This window comes from Lutra lutra, chromosome 14 (genome assembly GCF_902655055.1).
Source record: "Lutra lutra chromosome 14, mLutLut1.2, whole genome shotgun sequence".
NCBI lineage: Eukaryota > Metazoa > Chordata > Mammalia > Carnivora > Mustelidae > Lutra > Lutra lutra.
The window spans coordinates 51,249,396-51,263,477 of NC_062291.1; the positions used below are offsets into that span (position 1 = coordinate 51,249,396).

General features: G+C 54.4%; 1 protein-coding gene across 1 annotated transcript in view; it reads right to left on the bottom strand.

Annotated features, from left to right (window-relative positions):
• Positions 1-1,997: 1,997 nt before the first annotated feature.
• Positions 1,998-14,082, bottom strand: part of LOC125084394 (uncharacterized) — a 43,119-nt gene continuing 31,034 nt past the window's right edge. The window contains exons 4-5 of the mRNA XM_047701625.1: positions 12,739-12,863; positions 1,998-2,235 (exon numbers count right to left, since the gene is read on the bottom strand). Of these exons, the coding sequence (XP_047557581.1) occupies positions 1,998-2,235; positions 12,739-12,863 (363 nt within the window). The remainder of the gene's footprint in view (positions 2,236-12,738; positions 12,864-14,082) is intronic.

A 14,082-nucleotide genomic window follows, 5' to 3' on the forward strand; every position in this document is an offset into this window, starting at 1 on the left:
AAACTCAGTTCCACACACACAGTAGGTGCTCAATAAATCATGGCCATCATCTTGCCCAGGTTTAGGAGTTGCTGTTAGCATCCTTGCCCCGACAGACCACAGTATTGAGGGATGTGGGCTCCCACAGGCACTGAAAGGCTCTCTGGGATGTGGGGAGCAGGTGCATTACAGTGTCATCAGTGCTCCCCACTGCTGCCCACAGACCCCCTTGGAGTATCACCAGAACACCTTTCATCAATACACAGATCTGGGCACCTGGGTGGCTCAGTTGTTAAGTGGCTGCCTTTGGCTCAGGTCATGATCCCAGGGTTCCTGGGATCGAGCCCTGCATCGGGCTCCCTGCTCAGCGGGAAGCCTGCTTCTCCCTCTCTTCCTCCCCCTGCTTGTGTTCCCTCTCTCTCTGTGTCTCTCTCTGTCAAATAAATAAATAAAATCTTTAAAAACAAACAAACAAACAAACGAAAAACATAGCTCCCCAAGTGCCCCAAGAAATTCAGACATGAGATTCTGCTTTGAAGTGAGTCAGACCTGAGTTTGTATTTTGCCACTTAGTCATGTTACACTGCACAAATCACCCTACCCCTCTGAGCCTCAGTTTTGTCATGTGTAAAATGGGGTCTGTAGTAGTGTCCCCCACACGCCCGTGTCTGTGAGGAGTGAGTAGTGTCTGCAAGGCTCTGCCCCCAGCACGGGATAAGGTGCTTGGTGCGCAGGCTGCTCATATGTTATCCCAGCTGCATGCTTGGCTTCTGAGCAGGTGAGACCTACCTGGAGCCCCTTGGGTGTGCCCCAAAACACAGCACAGGGAAGGGAAGGTGGAGCTCAAGCCCAGCATAGAGACAGATCCCAGCCAGCACAGGCTTGCTCCTTTGCTAGAGGGCAAGAGGCTCTGTGATCATGACCCAGGTGACTGTGGGGACTCAGGGATGTCCAGGGGAGCTGAGAAGGCCAGGTCTTAGGAGTGGAGGCTGAGTATAGGGACAGGAAACCCTGGCCCCAGGGGGCCTTGTCAAGAAGGGAAAACAAAGATGGGAGCACTGCTCAGTCCTGGGGTCACTGAAAGACCAGGCAGCAGTTCCTGCAACTACCGACAGAGGCCTCTCAGGTCCTGCCTGGGGGCCAGATGTGGTCAGAGTGAGCGTGGGAGGGGGGCTCAGCCCCTCCTGCAGGCACGTGTTGCAGTGGCTGGAAGTGTAGACCGGGCCTGACTGTGTGTGCTTTTAGCTAACTGCTCAGGGCCTCAGTTTCCCTTCTGTAAATGGGGGTCATAATAGTACCTACCACTGCATTCTGCAACCCCAGAGGAGTGTCAAGACGGAGGCAGGTCTGCTATCATGCCGTGGTTTGCCCTTCTCTCGGCACAGCTGCAAGAGCCAGTGCCTACCAGTGGGCTCTGAGGGGCCCCCCAGCAGGGCTCCCCACTCACCCACCCGGATGTCAAACATGCTATTGCCACATCGCACTCACAACACACCACAACTTGACTGGTAGGACATGGTACAGGGACACTCCTCACCTTACTCTGCGCAGGTCCACCCACCTGCCTTACCCCCAGAGCTGGTGTTTGCAGACAGAGCCTCAGCCTGGCTGGTGAGAGGACCCTCCCTTGGACCTGACAAGGAGCCGGTGCCTGAGGCCTGAGCCCAGGGCTCTGGGGCAGGAGCCGTGTACAGACACAGACCCCTTATAACTCACCCCTACCCAGAAGGCCTGATCCCAGCTCACCCTATCATGGGTCCCCTCCACGGCTTTATTTTTTTTCCTTTGAATTTCCTCCCGCATTCCCTTCCCTTCTCTCCTCCCCTTCCCCTTCTCCGCTCCTCCCCACCCCATCCTCTCAAACCAATCTTCTTGCAATTCCTTTCACCAGGCACCACTGAACTGGGCTGGCTGCATCAGTGAGGCCCCAGGTCCTTCACCTGTGCCAGGAAGATAATAACAACATGGTAACTGCTTGCAGTGCGGTGAAGTTAAACCCACACGAAGCATTGACAGCGTCAGCACAGCTCCTGGCTTAGCAGGAAATGGACATTTTTTTCTCGCTGTTCTTCCAGGGCTCCTCCGAAGTCCGGGGAGCCATCCCGGTGGTTGGCCGGGGGCACTGGCGTGATGTGAAGGTTGCAGGTGGGCTCTGAGTTGTGTCCTTGTCTGTACGACCTTGGCATGTTCCCAGCAGCATGTAGCCAGCATCTCTGGACCCAAGCGGGAGAGCAGAGTTCCTTCTCCAGGAGGTGTCTGAGGACAAGTGAATCCCCACATGATCAGTATGAGCTGCATTGTACCATGGGTTCCAATCTGCTCTAGAAGCTGGGGCTGAGAGGCCAAAGAAGTCAGTGGACATGGAGAAGGTAGCACAGAAACAGGGGCTCCCTAAACCCGAGCCGACTGCCTCTCTGTGCCCTGACTCCCCACTTGTGTAAGGAACGGATCATGCCCACATGGGGACGGCAGTCAAACAGGAGTCTGGGCCCTGTCACTCACCCACCCTCAGGACACACCACCTTCTCAGCGCTGGGAGAGAAAGCCCTAGAACCCCAGAGCCCTCTTGCTGCAGGCACACTTATCTGGCTATGTAATTACACATTCTGGAGTGCTGTGTTGATTAATGCCTTCGCCCCACCTTAACCGAGTCCCCAGCTCCAGGGCACCGCAGGCGGCTAGAGCCTGATGGGACCTCGGCAGTGCCCGCCTCTTGTGTCACATGGACGCCAAGGAGAAGGGCCATCCTGGCTCACAGGCGAGCCATAGAGATGCGAGGGGGCTCAAATTGGCAAGTCCAGCAAATGTGGCCTGAATGCTTTTTAGAAGAAAACATCTCCCAAGGCAGTTTCATAATCTGCCTTGTAATGCAGATTTAGACAAGTTTTTACGAATGCACTTTTTAAAATAGGTCTTAATGGATCCTTTGCAGTAGTTACAGTCCATTGTGTAAACGCCAACAGAAGGCTTTTTGAAAACATGTATTATTGATCAGAAAGGCAGCAGCAATTAGAAGGCAGCGTGTCATATTCTTCAATACACACTTCCCATACAGGCCTGCTTGTACTCACTCATAACTTTCTGACAAATTATCCTGTCACTAGGAAGCCTTTTCTTTTCCCTCTTGCTTCTGAAAGCGAGGGAGGACTCTCCATCAGTTATTAGCTGGAGGCGAATGAAAAATTAAGCTTATCTTTACCATAACAAAACTTATTTATGACTTCCCTTTTGGTTTCAAGACTAAAATAGCAAAACCTTCAGGTAGGATGGGTGATGCCTCTATGAATCAGATGAAAAAAAAATGGAAAACAAACAAAATAGAACTGGTGACAAGGTGGCAGGAGGGCAGAATCACAAAGCCAAGGAGGAGGAGGAGGAGGTCGTTGGAGCCCCATGGCCCAGCAGGGAAGCCTGCTCCATGGGAAGGATGTTGAGGCAGAGGGAAGAAGCAAACCAGGGAGCCTTCAAGGGGCCAACGGTCCCAGGGTCTGCAGGGAGAGGTGCTGCTTGAGCCCCTCACGTCCCCAGGGTTATTGTTTTCCCTCCCCAGACACAGAACCTAAAATGATCAACTGAGTGTAACACTGAGATGTGTTCTTGCTTAAAAACTCCTATGTGACTCTAGACCCAGTTCTGCACATTTCCCCTTTACTCTCCTTCTCGAAGAGTTCGTTTATTTAACCAATATTTCCTGGGCACGTACTCTATTCTAGGTGCTATTTTCAGCCCTGGAGACCCTACAGTGAATGAAACAAAGACTCCTCCCTTCCTGGTGCTTCTTGCAGACAATGACCAACACAGCGGGCACACGGGCAGGACGTCTCAAAGTGACCCCGGACGGGGAAAGACGTGGGGCAGGACATCTGTCAGGGCTGGCTGCTTCAGGGAGCCCATGTGGGGCAAGCTGTCGGGGACAGCACTGCTCTTCCTGGAAATGGTGCTGGAGGTGGGAAGGGGCCTTAGAGGGAGCCCACACTGTCCCCGCAGAAATGAGATGCCTTCGTTGGGTCTTCTTAGAAGAGCGCCTCCTCAGCTGCCTCACCCTTGCCTTCTGGAAGCTGCAGCTCTCGTCTCTGAGACGGTTACAGCGTGCAGAATTTGCAGAGCACATACTCTGGCCCGGGCAGTCTCTTGGAGCCGAGAAAACCCTCCCGTGCAGTTGGAATGCTGACAAACAGGAAGTCCATTGGCTTAATGCGCTGTAATGGCCTCCACCATTCGGGGCATTACAGGCATCCGTGCCCAGGATGGCGTGGGTTTCCATTCCAGGGATGGTGTGCAGCTTCTAGGGCCATCTCAGGCCTGGGTGTGGGTGCTGAGGCCTTATGCTGTGAGCTGGAAGGGCTGGAGGGGGAGGTTGGCAACCTACCTGTGGTGTGTGCAGAGCTTGGGGAGTGTAGCAGGTGGGCCCAGGAGCATGGCACCAACTAGCCCCCAGCTCGAAGCCACAAGAACTCACCAGGCTATTTCGGAAGCCCCAGGCTTGTCATTCCAACACCTCCTGAGGTTGCTTCCTGAGCCTAGGCCTGCCCAGAGTTCCCACCCTTGCTGCAGACCCCTCACACAGACCAGATGGGGTCCCCTCTCTGCTTGCTGAGAAGTTGGCCAGTCTGGCCTTCTTCCCCTAGAACAGTGCTGTCCGATGGAACATTCTGTGATGGTAGAAACATTCTCCTCTCTGCTGTCCTGGTAAGGCTATTGGGCACTTGAAACTTGGCTAGTGGGACTGAGGGACTGAATTTTTAATTTTATTGAATTCATAATACTGAGAAATGAAATAGGCACATGAGATTGGTATACTTACTGGGCAGTGAAGCTTTAAGAAACAGCTCCCCAGCCCCTCCCTAGACCTCCTGGCACTAACCACTTCTACAGAAGTGAGGGCAGAGAAACCAGAGCTGGCTGAGCCGCTCAGCCTGAGGCCATGTGGGTGCCCAGTGTGGTCCCAGTGGGCTCTTTGAGCCAGCAGCTTTCTGTTTTCTGACTTCCCAGTGGTTTGAAGAGGCCACAGCCCCAAGGAGAGGGGCAGCATTGTTGGGGCACACCCTGGGCACCTCCTGCCTTGGGGAACTTCTGTTCCCCATCAGGCCTAGCCCCAGGCCTGACCTTGCCTTGTGAAGCCCAGAGTGAGCACAGCCCCACTGCAGCAATGCCCAGCTCTCAGGGGCCTCTTCCGAGAGGGGCTGATGAGCTCGTGCATATTAAGATGCAGTGATGAAGGGCTGTCATGGGACTCTGTGTGGCAGCCCGAGACCTGAGGGCCTGCTCGCTGCCGCTGGGAGCTCAGCACCTGGCCCCTCTCCCTGGCCCTCATCCCTCTGCTGGTGAGCGCCCCCCAGCCCTACCACAGTCTCAGATTCCCTGCATGTTCCCTGGTCACCGGCCTCCACTGGCTGTTCCTTCTGCCTGGAACACTCTTCCCGCCTCCTCCTGGCCCCTTCTGTTCTTCAACTCTTATTTGTCACTCAGAAGTCTTAGCTCCAAGGCATCCTTCTTCCCAAGCCACAGAGATACTCTGAAGGAGACCCAGTGTGCCTCCTGGTCTAACTTTGCTGGGTTTATCTCTGGACCCTTGGCTCGGGACCCAGTGAGGATTTGAAGTGCTGGTTAAAGGTCCTGCTGTGAGAAACAATCCTCCAGGTGGCAGGGACAGCCTGGGCAAAGGCAAGGAGGTGTGCTTAGGCAGGTAGGTGGGGGAGCTGAGGCCGTGGGCTGAGACCGCATCATTCCTGGTGTGTACCCCCATGCCCCTTGTGCCCCTTCTTCTGGGTTGCCTTCCTTGGTGTGAATAGAAGCCGATCTGTAAAAATCGGGCTGTAGGAGCTACATGACCATAGACTTGAGCTGCAAAACAACTTGCAGGGAGAGAACAAGGCGCCCCAAAGAAATCATTTGGGGCCTGACATTTGGAGCGTTTGAGTTTGAGACCAAACACAGATGCCCTTTAGATAAATACATTTTTGAGAAGTGTTCCGTAGGAGAAGTTTATGACTTTAATAGGTTTTTAGTGTCAGACAAGCATCAGGAAGAGTTTTGTTGAGAGACTTCCTCTTAAAAAGCTCAGAAACCTTCTTTTCCCTCTGGCCGTTTAAACTTAAGGATGCAAGGATCCTCAGCCAGGGGCTCATTCTCCTTTTCCAGGTTCCCTGGGGATTTGCCCTGGGCTGGGATTGCTCAACTGAGGAATGTTCAGGAAGGTTCTGAAGACCTCAGTACTCCAGGCCAGTGGGCATGGGGGATGGGAAGGGGTCTCTAGGGAAACTGATTGAGAAGCTTAGGAGCATTCAGAGCAGCTCCACTTCCCCTCCCCAGTCTCCCCACCTCACCCTGGAGGAGCCTGGATGGTTGATCCTCAGGAAGGAGAAGGGCTCTGTGTGGAGGATGTGGGTCTTCCTGAGGCCTCCAGAAGTTGGCAATTTTCAGTGGATTGGAAACCATATGAAGTTCCCCACGCTGACATCTGGGAGTATGAAGGAGCTGAGCTCACCTTGGGCCCTACGCCAGAGAGGAGACAGGAGAAGAAGGTTAGATGCAGTCATGTCTGGAAGCTTCTCCTTCCGGCTCAGAGACAGGCCCCCACCTGCCCATCCCAGGCTCTGCCCCAGCACCTCCAGGACCCCTGGGTCCTGCAGCCAACCTTTGCCCAGCTCTGGCCTGGACACCAAGTGGCCACAGTGCGGCTGTTTCCACTACCCCTGTCTGTGCTGCCCCCCTCTCAGTCCCAGCCCTGCCCTCCAGGACAGGGGCTGCATTGTGAGGGGTGGATCCCCTCTTGGAGTTGCAACCCATCCTTGAATGAGGCCAGCACCAAAGAACTTTAACCCTGATCACCTGTAATGTGGTTTTAGGCTATGGTGGATTGTGGTGGGGGGTGGTGGTTCCTGCCCAAGCTGGACTGACCTCAGGCTTGTCTTCTCGTCAGAGTGGGTGTGCTGGGGGCACACAGAGCCTAGACAGGAGCAGGAGGGTCCCACTGGGCTCATGGGCAGTGCAGGGTCTGAGGGCACGGGCAGGCCATGTCCTAGCATAGCTGTGTGATGAGCACTGGGTGTGGTGAGGAACGAGGGAGAAGGGACAGTTGGGTCTGTGCAGTCCTCCTGGGGGCAGCAGAAATGTTCTCATCAATCAATACACCAAGACTCCACATTGATTGCTCAGGTGACTTTCATGGACACATGGAATCACGTTTCCAATAGTTCCAGCTGCCGTAATGGAGAAACCTGGCCTCGATTTTTCCGTTTCTGCAGATATTTTGCCCTCCCACCCTGCCCCTCCATCTCCCTCCTCCCAGACCTGGCCCTCAGGAGCCTGTCTCAGACCCTCACCCCACTTTGGACCCCGCTTGTGAGAATGTCACCGTCTTCCTGGAGGAGAGTTTTTGTGTGAATGTGATCACGTGTGGCCGGCAGAGTCCCTGTTGCTTTATCCTGGTTGTCTTGGGCAGTGAATGGACAGGGAGGTGGGTGTTGAGAGGCTGGGACCTGTGTGGCTCCCCCATCCCCAAAGTCACCTTCCCCCACGAGGGCCCTGAACTCACCTCCCCAGCCCCTGGGCCTTGCCAAGTCCATCTCATAGGTAGATGAGAACAGTTCAGACAAAGTACCCACAATCTTCTATAGCTTCACTCCCGTCTCATAATTTATTTCCTTGCAGGATCCAGGCACTTGGATGTAGCTGATGTGTTAGCACCATTTACAACCTTTTTTGTTTTTCCACAGTTATGTCTCAGAACAGCAGCTGCTCACGGACTGAAAGCAGCCCATAAACTACATGTAATCTCTGAGGGCTCTTGCGACCTTGCCTGTGCAGGGCAGAAGGCAATGACCTCTGTTTTATTTCCGGGCTGACACCCAGAATGGGATCATGGATGTTGACTCGTTTCCTAGTTACATCTGTAACTTATCAGCATTCTCCGAATCCTAAAGGTGGAGGGTCTGATTACGCCTGCCTGACCTCTGAAGGAAGGGTCGAGGGAGATTCTCTGGGAGGCAGATCTCGGGGGCCTGAATCATTTCTCCCAGAGCAAGAAGCAAGCCCTGAGGGTTCTGAGTAAAAATGGCTCACAGCCACTGGGAACCTACCTGTAGGTAGTCCGGCAGGGAACCTCTACCTCTCTCAAGGTCATGGTACCTGCGGTAACCATGTTACAGGTGAGATGACTGAGGCACAAGCCCAGGGTTTCTTCCTCTGGAGCCCTCCCCCCCATGGCTCCTGGTTCCTGAACTCTAGTGGAGGTCTGGTCAAACACAACGCGGCCTGCCCCCTAGGCTCGGAGTCTGGATATAGACTCAGGTGAGAGACTGCTCAGCACCAGCTCGCTGGGGCGGCCAGTGCTGCTGGTTCCAGGCCCACAATGTGGGATCTGTTGCTGCCGAGCAAGTGGGATGGCAGAGAGGAGGATGAAAGTCTAGAGTAGAAGGCACCCACCCTCCTCTCCCCGTGGCCAGTGCAGTCCCTCCGCAGCGGGCTTCTCCCCCTCCCCGACATCACCTCTTTGTTTCCAGCCTCTACTTACCCCTGACTTATGCCCATGGTCTTGGCTTTGCTGGGGACCCAACCCGAACGCGCCTGAGGTGCTCCCACATTTGCAGACAGCTCTGTCTCTTCCTAACACCCACCTCTCCAGCGAGGCCCCTTATGTCACGTTCAGACCCCCTGGAGTCCATGTGGTGGGGGCAGCATCTAGTACCTTCACTGCGCAGGCAAACAGGGTGGTCATTTCCATGATTGGACAGGATTCAACGTGTGATCTGAGCACCAACACTTGTATGGTATCAGGCTTCAGGGAATCTGCAGCTGATTCGCTTTTCTCTTCTGTAGAGCAAGACAGCTGTTGTCATCATCCCAATGACTTTGTGCTCAGCTCGACAAGAGCTGGCCTTGGACGAGCTGTGATCACTTGGTAAGGGCTGATTCGGGGCATTGTATGGCCCCTGGGGCCTGGGGAAGCCGAGGGCTGAGAGGAGGACAAGGGAGGCCGTGCTCTCCGTTGGGGACACTAGGCCCCTCCAGGACAGCATACGCAGGGGTGGCAGCGGCAATGACTCCATCCAGTCTGTGCAATGTTATTTCCAAAGACTAAGGCTTTGGAGCAAAGGAATTTTCATTCTTTAATGAAAACCTTGCAGCAAGGGGAAGCACCCCACGGAATGACTGATACCCAACAAGATATGCACTGCTCCGAAATGTCTCCTAGTCAATGAAGAAGAGATAACAGTCAGTGGAATAAAAATTAATCTGGCCACTATAGGAATTAATATAAAAACATCAGATGCTGGACTTAGAAGGGAGGCCACCTCTAACTAACCCTCCTCGGGTTAAATACCCCGGGGACGGTGATTTACGTTCCGTGCTGTAGGGCTCTGTGGCATAATCAATAGGGATGAGAAATGGGGCCACTCAGCGGTGCCTGTCTCAGGGCTCGGGAAGGGAGCCCAGGGGAGCACATGGCTGCCTCAGAGGCTGCTGGGAGCAGGGGGCCCATCTAAGCCCACTCACCCTCCCACCTTCCCCTTTTTCCATCTTTCTGCAGAGCTCTAGGCCAGTGGCTGACAGGCTTCAGAAGGTCTGGGTTATGACACCCTCTCACTAGGCCTCACCTCACCCCTACTCCCCCCAGCTGCAGGAGGAGCCTAGGGGAGGAGAGGGCAGGGGAGGCTGGGCCGGGCACTGGCTGAGAGCAGAGCAGTGGGGCCCATACCCCTACCTGGTAACCAATCATATACCCACCTTTTGCTGTGTGAGAATTATTGCTCCAGACTCTTGGGTTAGGTGACAGAGACTTAGAAACCAACCAGACCCCTGACCTGGAGTCTGCTCTTTCCTTCCAGGAGATGCCCTTCAGCCAGTCCTTGGGGTACTTCTCTGCAGGGAAGCTTCTAATTGGGGCTCACTGCAGCTGCCTGCCTGGCTGGCTGCCTTCCGTGCCAGGTGGGCGCTGAGGTACCCTCGCTACTTCATGGCAAGGGCCATACTGCTCACGTCTGCCCCCCTCTGTGTGCATGTAGTACCTGGGCGGCTGGGTGGACAAGTCGAGTCAGGGCCAGCTGGGTTCCAGCCTCCCGTGAAGCTGTCTGCCCTCTGGTTGGCTCCCTGTTCTCCAACCTTCTCAGACCTGCTCCTGAGGGGTAGAGGAAAGCATTGTCATGTGTCTCTTGATACCAAGGCCCTGGAGGAGAGTGATGCAAGGAGGACAGAGGGTTTATCCACCAGCCCCTCCCTGCCAAGCCCCCACCTCCCCGCTCTACTCTGTCAGATCTGGACCTGCAGCAGGTGCCAGGGGTCGGGGATACCACCTCCCCACTGTGCTGGCCTCTCCCCATGTCCTGCCCCCTGCTCTGCTCTTAACCTGAACCATAGTCAGGGCCCTTCAGGTGGGCCCTCTGTATCTGCCCAGCTCTGACCATGCATTCCCTGGGGAAAATTCCTGCAGGGCAAGTAGTAAGGAATCTCATGGAGGAAGGCCTGGTTTCCTGTTTTTGGTTTTTTAAGATTTATTTATTTATTTGAGGAAGAGAGAGCTAGCGAGCAAGTGGGGAGAGGGGTAGAGGGAGAGAATCTTCCTGCAGACTCCCTACTGAGTGCAGAACCTGACTTGAGTTTTGATCTCACCACCCATGAGATCATGACCTGAGCTGAAAGCAAGAGTCAGACGTTGAACCGACTAAGCCAACCAGGAACAGGTTTCCTGTTCTTTATGACATGAGAACCTGGTCTTTCCCAGGGAGGCCTATCAATGCCTCCTTGGTGTGCACCACACTGAGCAGCCCAGGAGAGAGCCTGTGTGTCCCCCACACATGATCACACTGGGCTGACCCAGGGCAGGCTGTCACCTGAAGCTATGTACAGGTGACCTTGAACAACCTCAGGGAGAGAAAGGCCCTAAGGGGACACCCAATCTAAGCCTCATGGGACAGATGGAGAAACTGAGGCCTTGGAGGGACTGGCCCAGTCCGCAGAACAAAGCAGGCCTCCCAGCCTCCAGGGGAGTGCCCTCTGCCCTCTGCCTGCTGGACATGGCTGCAGGGTTGCCCATGAGGCTGGTCTGGGCTGACCACAGTGTCATACAGAGTCATACTAAGGAGGTAAACCTAAAGCCATCCTAAAAACAGGGAAATTTACGGGCACCTGAGTGGCTCAGTTGGTTAAGTGGCTGCCTTTAGCTCAAGTCATGATCCTGGAGTCCCGGGATGGAGGCCCTTGTCAGGCTCCCTGCTCAGCAGGGAGTCTGCTTCTCCCTCTGACCCTCCACTTCTCATGCTCTCTCTTTCTCACTCTCTCTCAAATAAATAAATAAAATCTTAAAAAAACAACAACAACTGGGAAATTGAGACATGAAGACACTGCCAGAGGGATGAGGGGAGACACAGCTGCGGAGAGAGGCCTCGAATAGATTCTTCCCTCTGGGCCCTCAGAAGAAGTCAGCCCTGATTTCAGACTCCCAGTATCCAGAACCGTGAGAGAACATGTTCATGGTGTCCCAGCCACCCAATCTGGGGTCCTGCTCTGTGGCAATCCCTGGAAACTGCTACCGATGATAAGGAAGTTCATGATCATGGACTTAGAGCACTATTTTATTTGTTTTATATCTTGGCAGGGAGATTGGTGGTTCAGATATATTTTGTGCTTCTAATTTCTTTAGTCTGTTTTGTTTTGATGGATTCACAAATCAGAGTGCATTTAGTGACACTCCGTGGTTTAGAAGGAGATGCTGACAGGGAAGACAGCCTGGTGCTTTCTAGGGGCAGTGGCCCCTACAGGAGGTGGGGGGTTTTGGGGGATCTGCTGGAGAATGGGTGTCAGAGAGGTGCCAGATGTGCTGGCTGCTGAGGCACGGAGCAGATGAAGGAGCCAGAGCCCACAGCCCACCTCTCCTGCCGTGTTGGTGACATTTTTCATTTTCTGCCTCCACCCTCAATGTCCCCAATGGCAGTGACATTGATCAGGAGCCCTGTGGCGACCCAAATAGGGCACTGCCATGCAGCCAAAGAGGTGGAGGGAATGGGCTACTGAGGGCCTGCTTGTCCTTTCACATAATAGCAGGTCAGTGTTGTTTTAACAAAAAGAACTTCCCAGGCATTACAGGTGTAGGCGTCCTCATACAACATGTATTTTAAATAAAATCACAGACCTTTGCTTGGTGAAGCTTGTTCCAGAGAATGCCAGAGTGCTGTTTAAAGCCCCCCTGACCCACTCAGCTTAGTGATAGTTTTCGTTCCTACAGCAGTCGCATTACTGCTGCTTTCAGTGGAGGCTTAAAATAAGCCATTTCTCTTCAGGCTGGAACTCAGCTCGCTGCAGGTTCACAGAAGGGACGTGGTAACCTCACAACCTTGGGGAAAATGACCAAACATCGAATTCAGAAGGGTAATGCCTAGCATTTTACTATCATGAAAACATGTTCCCATTGAATAGAAAATCCTGGTCAGAGCTCCCAGGCATGAGACCCTCCCCAGCATCCCAGGCATGGCGGATGGGATCAGGTTGAACGTGGCCCTCTACCCTTCCCACAGACCCAGACTGGCTGGAGTCCCTCCAGGACGAGGATGCCTCCACTCTCCTGGAGTCTTCCATGAGCCATCTCCAGAGTCACTGCCACATCCCCAGGACAGAAATCTCTGGAAGTCTGCGGGATCACCGAGGCCACTGTATTCAGATCCATTGCCGAACCACAAACCATTCCCAAACTGTGTTTTCATACAACCTCATCCTTCCTTTTGCTCATGAGTCTGCCATTTGGGGCACCCTCAGCCAGGGTACCTTGTCTCTGCTCCACTCGTGGACCCTGGGGTAGCTTGCAGGCAGGGCTGGAAGCAGCTGAGAGCTCCCTCATGGGACTCCAGCTGGTGCTGGTTGTCAGCCCAGAACTTCAACACCTGCAGGAGCTGTTGGCCAGGACACGGACGCTTGGCTCCACAGGGTCTGGGCTTCCATACAATGTGGTGGTCAAAGTCATAGGGTGACCTAGCCTCAGAAGTCACCCTGCATCCCTCTGCCATGGTCTTTTCACCACAAACGTCACACCGGCCTGCCCAATTGCAAGAAGACTGGAAATAGAATCCTCTTAGTGGGGGGAAGCAAGGTTCTGGAAGAGCATGGAGGGCAGAAATATTGCTTTGATTATTTTTGGAAAATGCGGCCTTGCCACACCATGGGCCACAGGTCACACCAGGGACTCTGGATCAAGGGGGGCAGGGTCCCAAATACGACTCGCCACCAGGCGTTGCAGACACAGTCCAAAAATACCTCCCCACTGCCACCAAAGTGAGGCTGAGCCAATACTTCTTGGGGCGTGCCTGCGCTCCCCTCTGGCCCTGTTGGGCCATCAGCACACAGAGGCCAGCCCGGTGCCTCCCTCAAGGCTCCTCGGCTCCCTCGGCTCCGACCGTCTGTGATGCCAGGACTCTCCAGTCTGAAATGAGTCATCAGTGGAATCTCCTTCAGCAAATGACCCAGTCTAAAGGAGGATTTGTCATGCCTGGGGCATTTTATAAATCTTGTTGCTCTGCCTAGCAAGCTGGGATTCCATTAGTAACAGCCCAGCCAGTATGAGGTGACGTTCCCAGGGCAGACACTCCGATCAAGGGGAGGCGGACAGGGACATGGGCCCTCTGTTCTGACTGTCTTCTCTCTAGCTGGGGACACCAGAGCCCCCCTGCCCTGGTGGGTGGGGGCAGGAGACCCTGGAGAGTCAGCTCCTCCCGGCCAATATATTTGACTGCTAGGGTCTGCCCCCTCAGCAAACTTGCACTTCTCCAACTGTGACACTGGTGCAAGGGACTATGCAAGTGACTCGTATCCTGAGCTGGGCTCCTCTGGGCCCCACCGTGAGGGAAGAAGTGATGAAGGTACATGGACAGCAGCTGGCCCCCAAGGACCCAGGCCCACACCCTGCTCCTCTGCTGTCTGCTGGGGGACAATGTTCACAGGCCCGCTTGAAGCCTCCTTCCTTACCTGTCACGTGGGCAACACCCACCTTGGAGCAAAGTGCGCCAAAGGACTCAGGCCCAGGAGTCCTGGGTGCCGGGGGAACAGGGGGACCCTCTCCTCTTCTCTCACGCTTCCCCTGAGGCCTTGCACAGTGCTGGGCACACATGGGGTCCT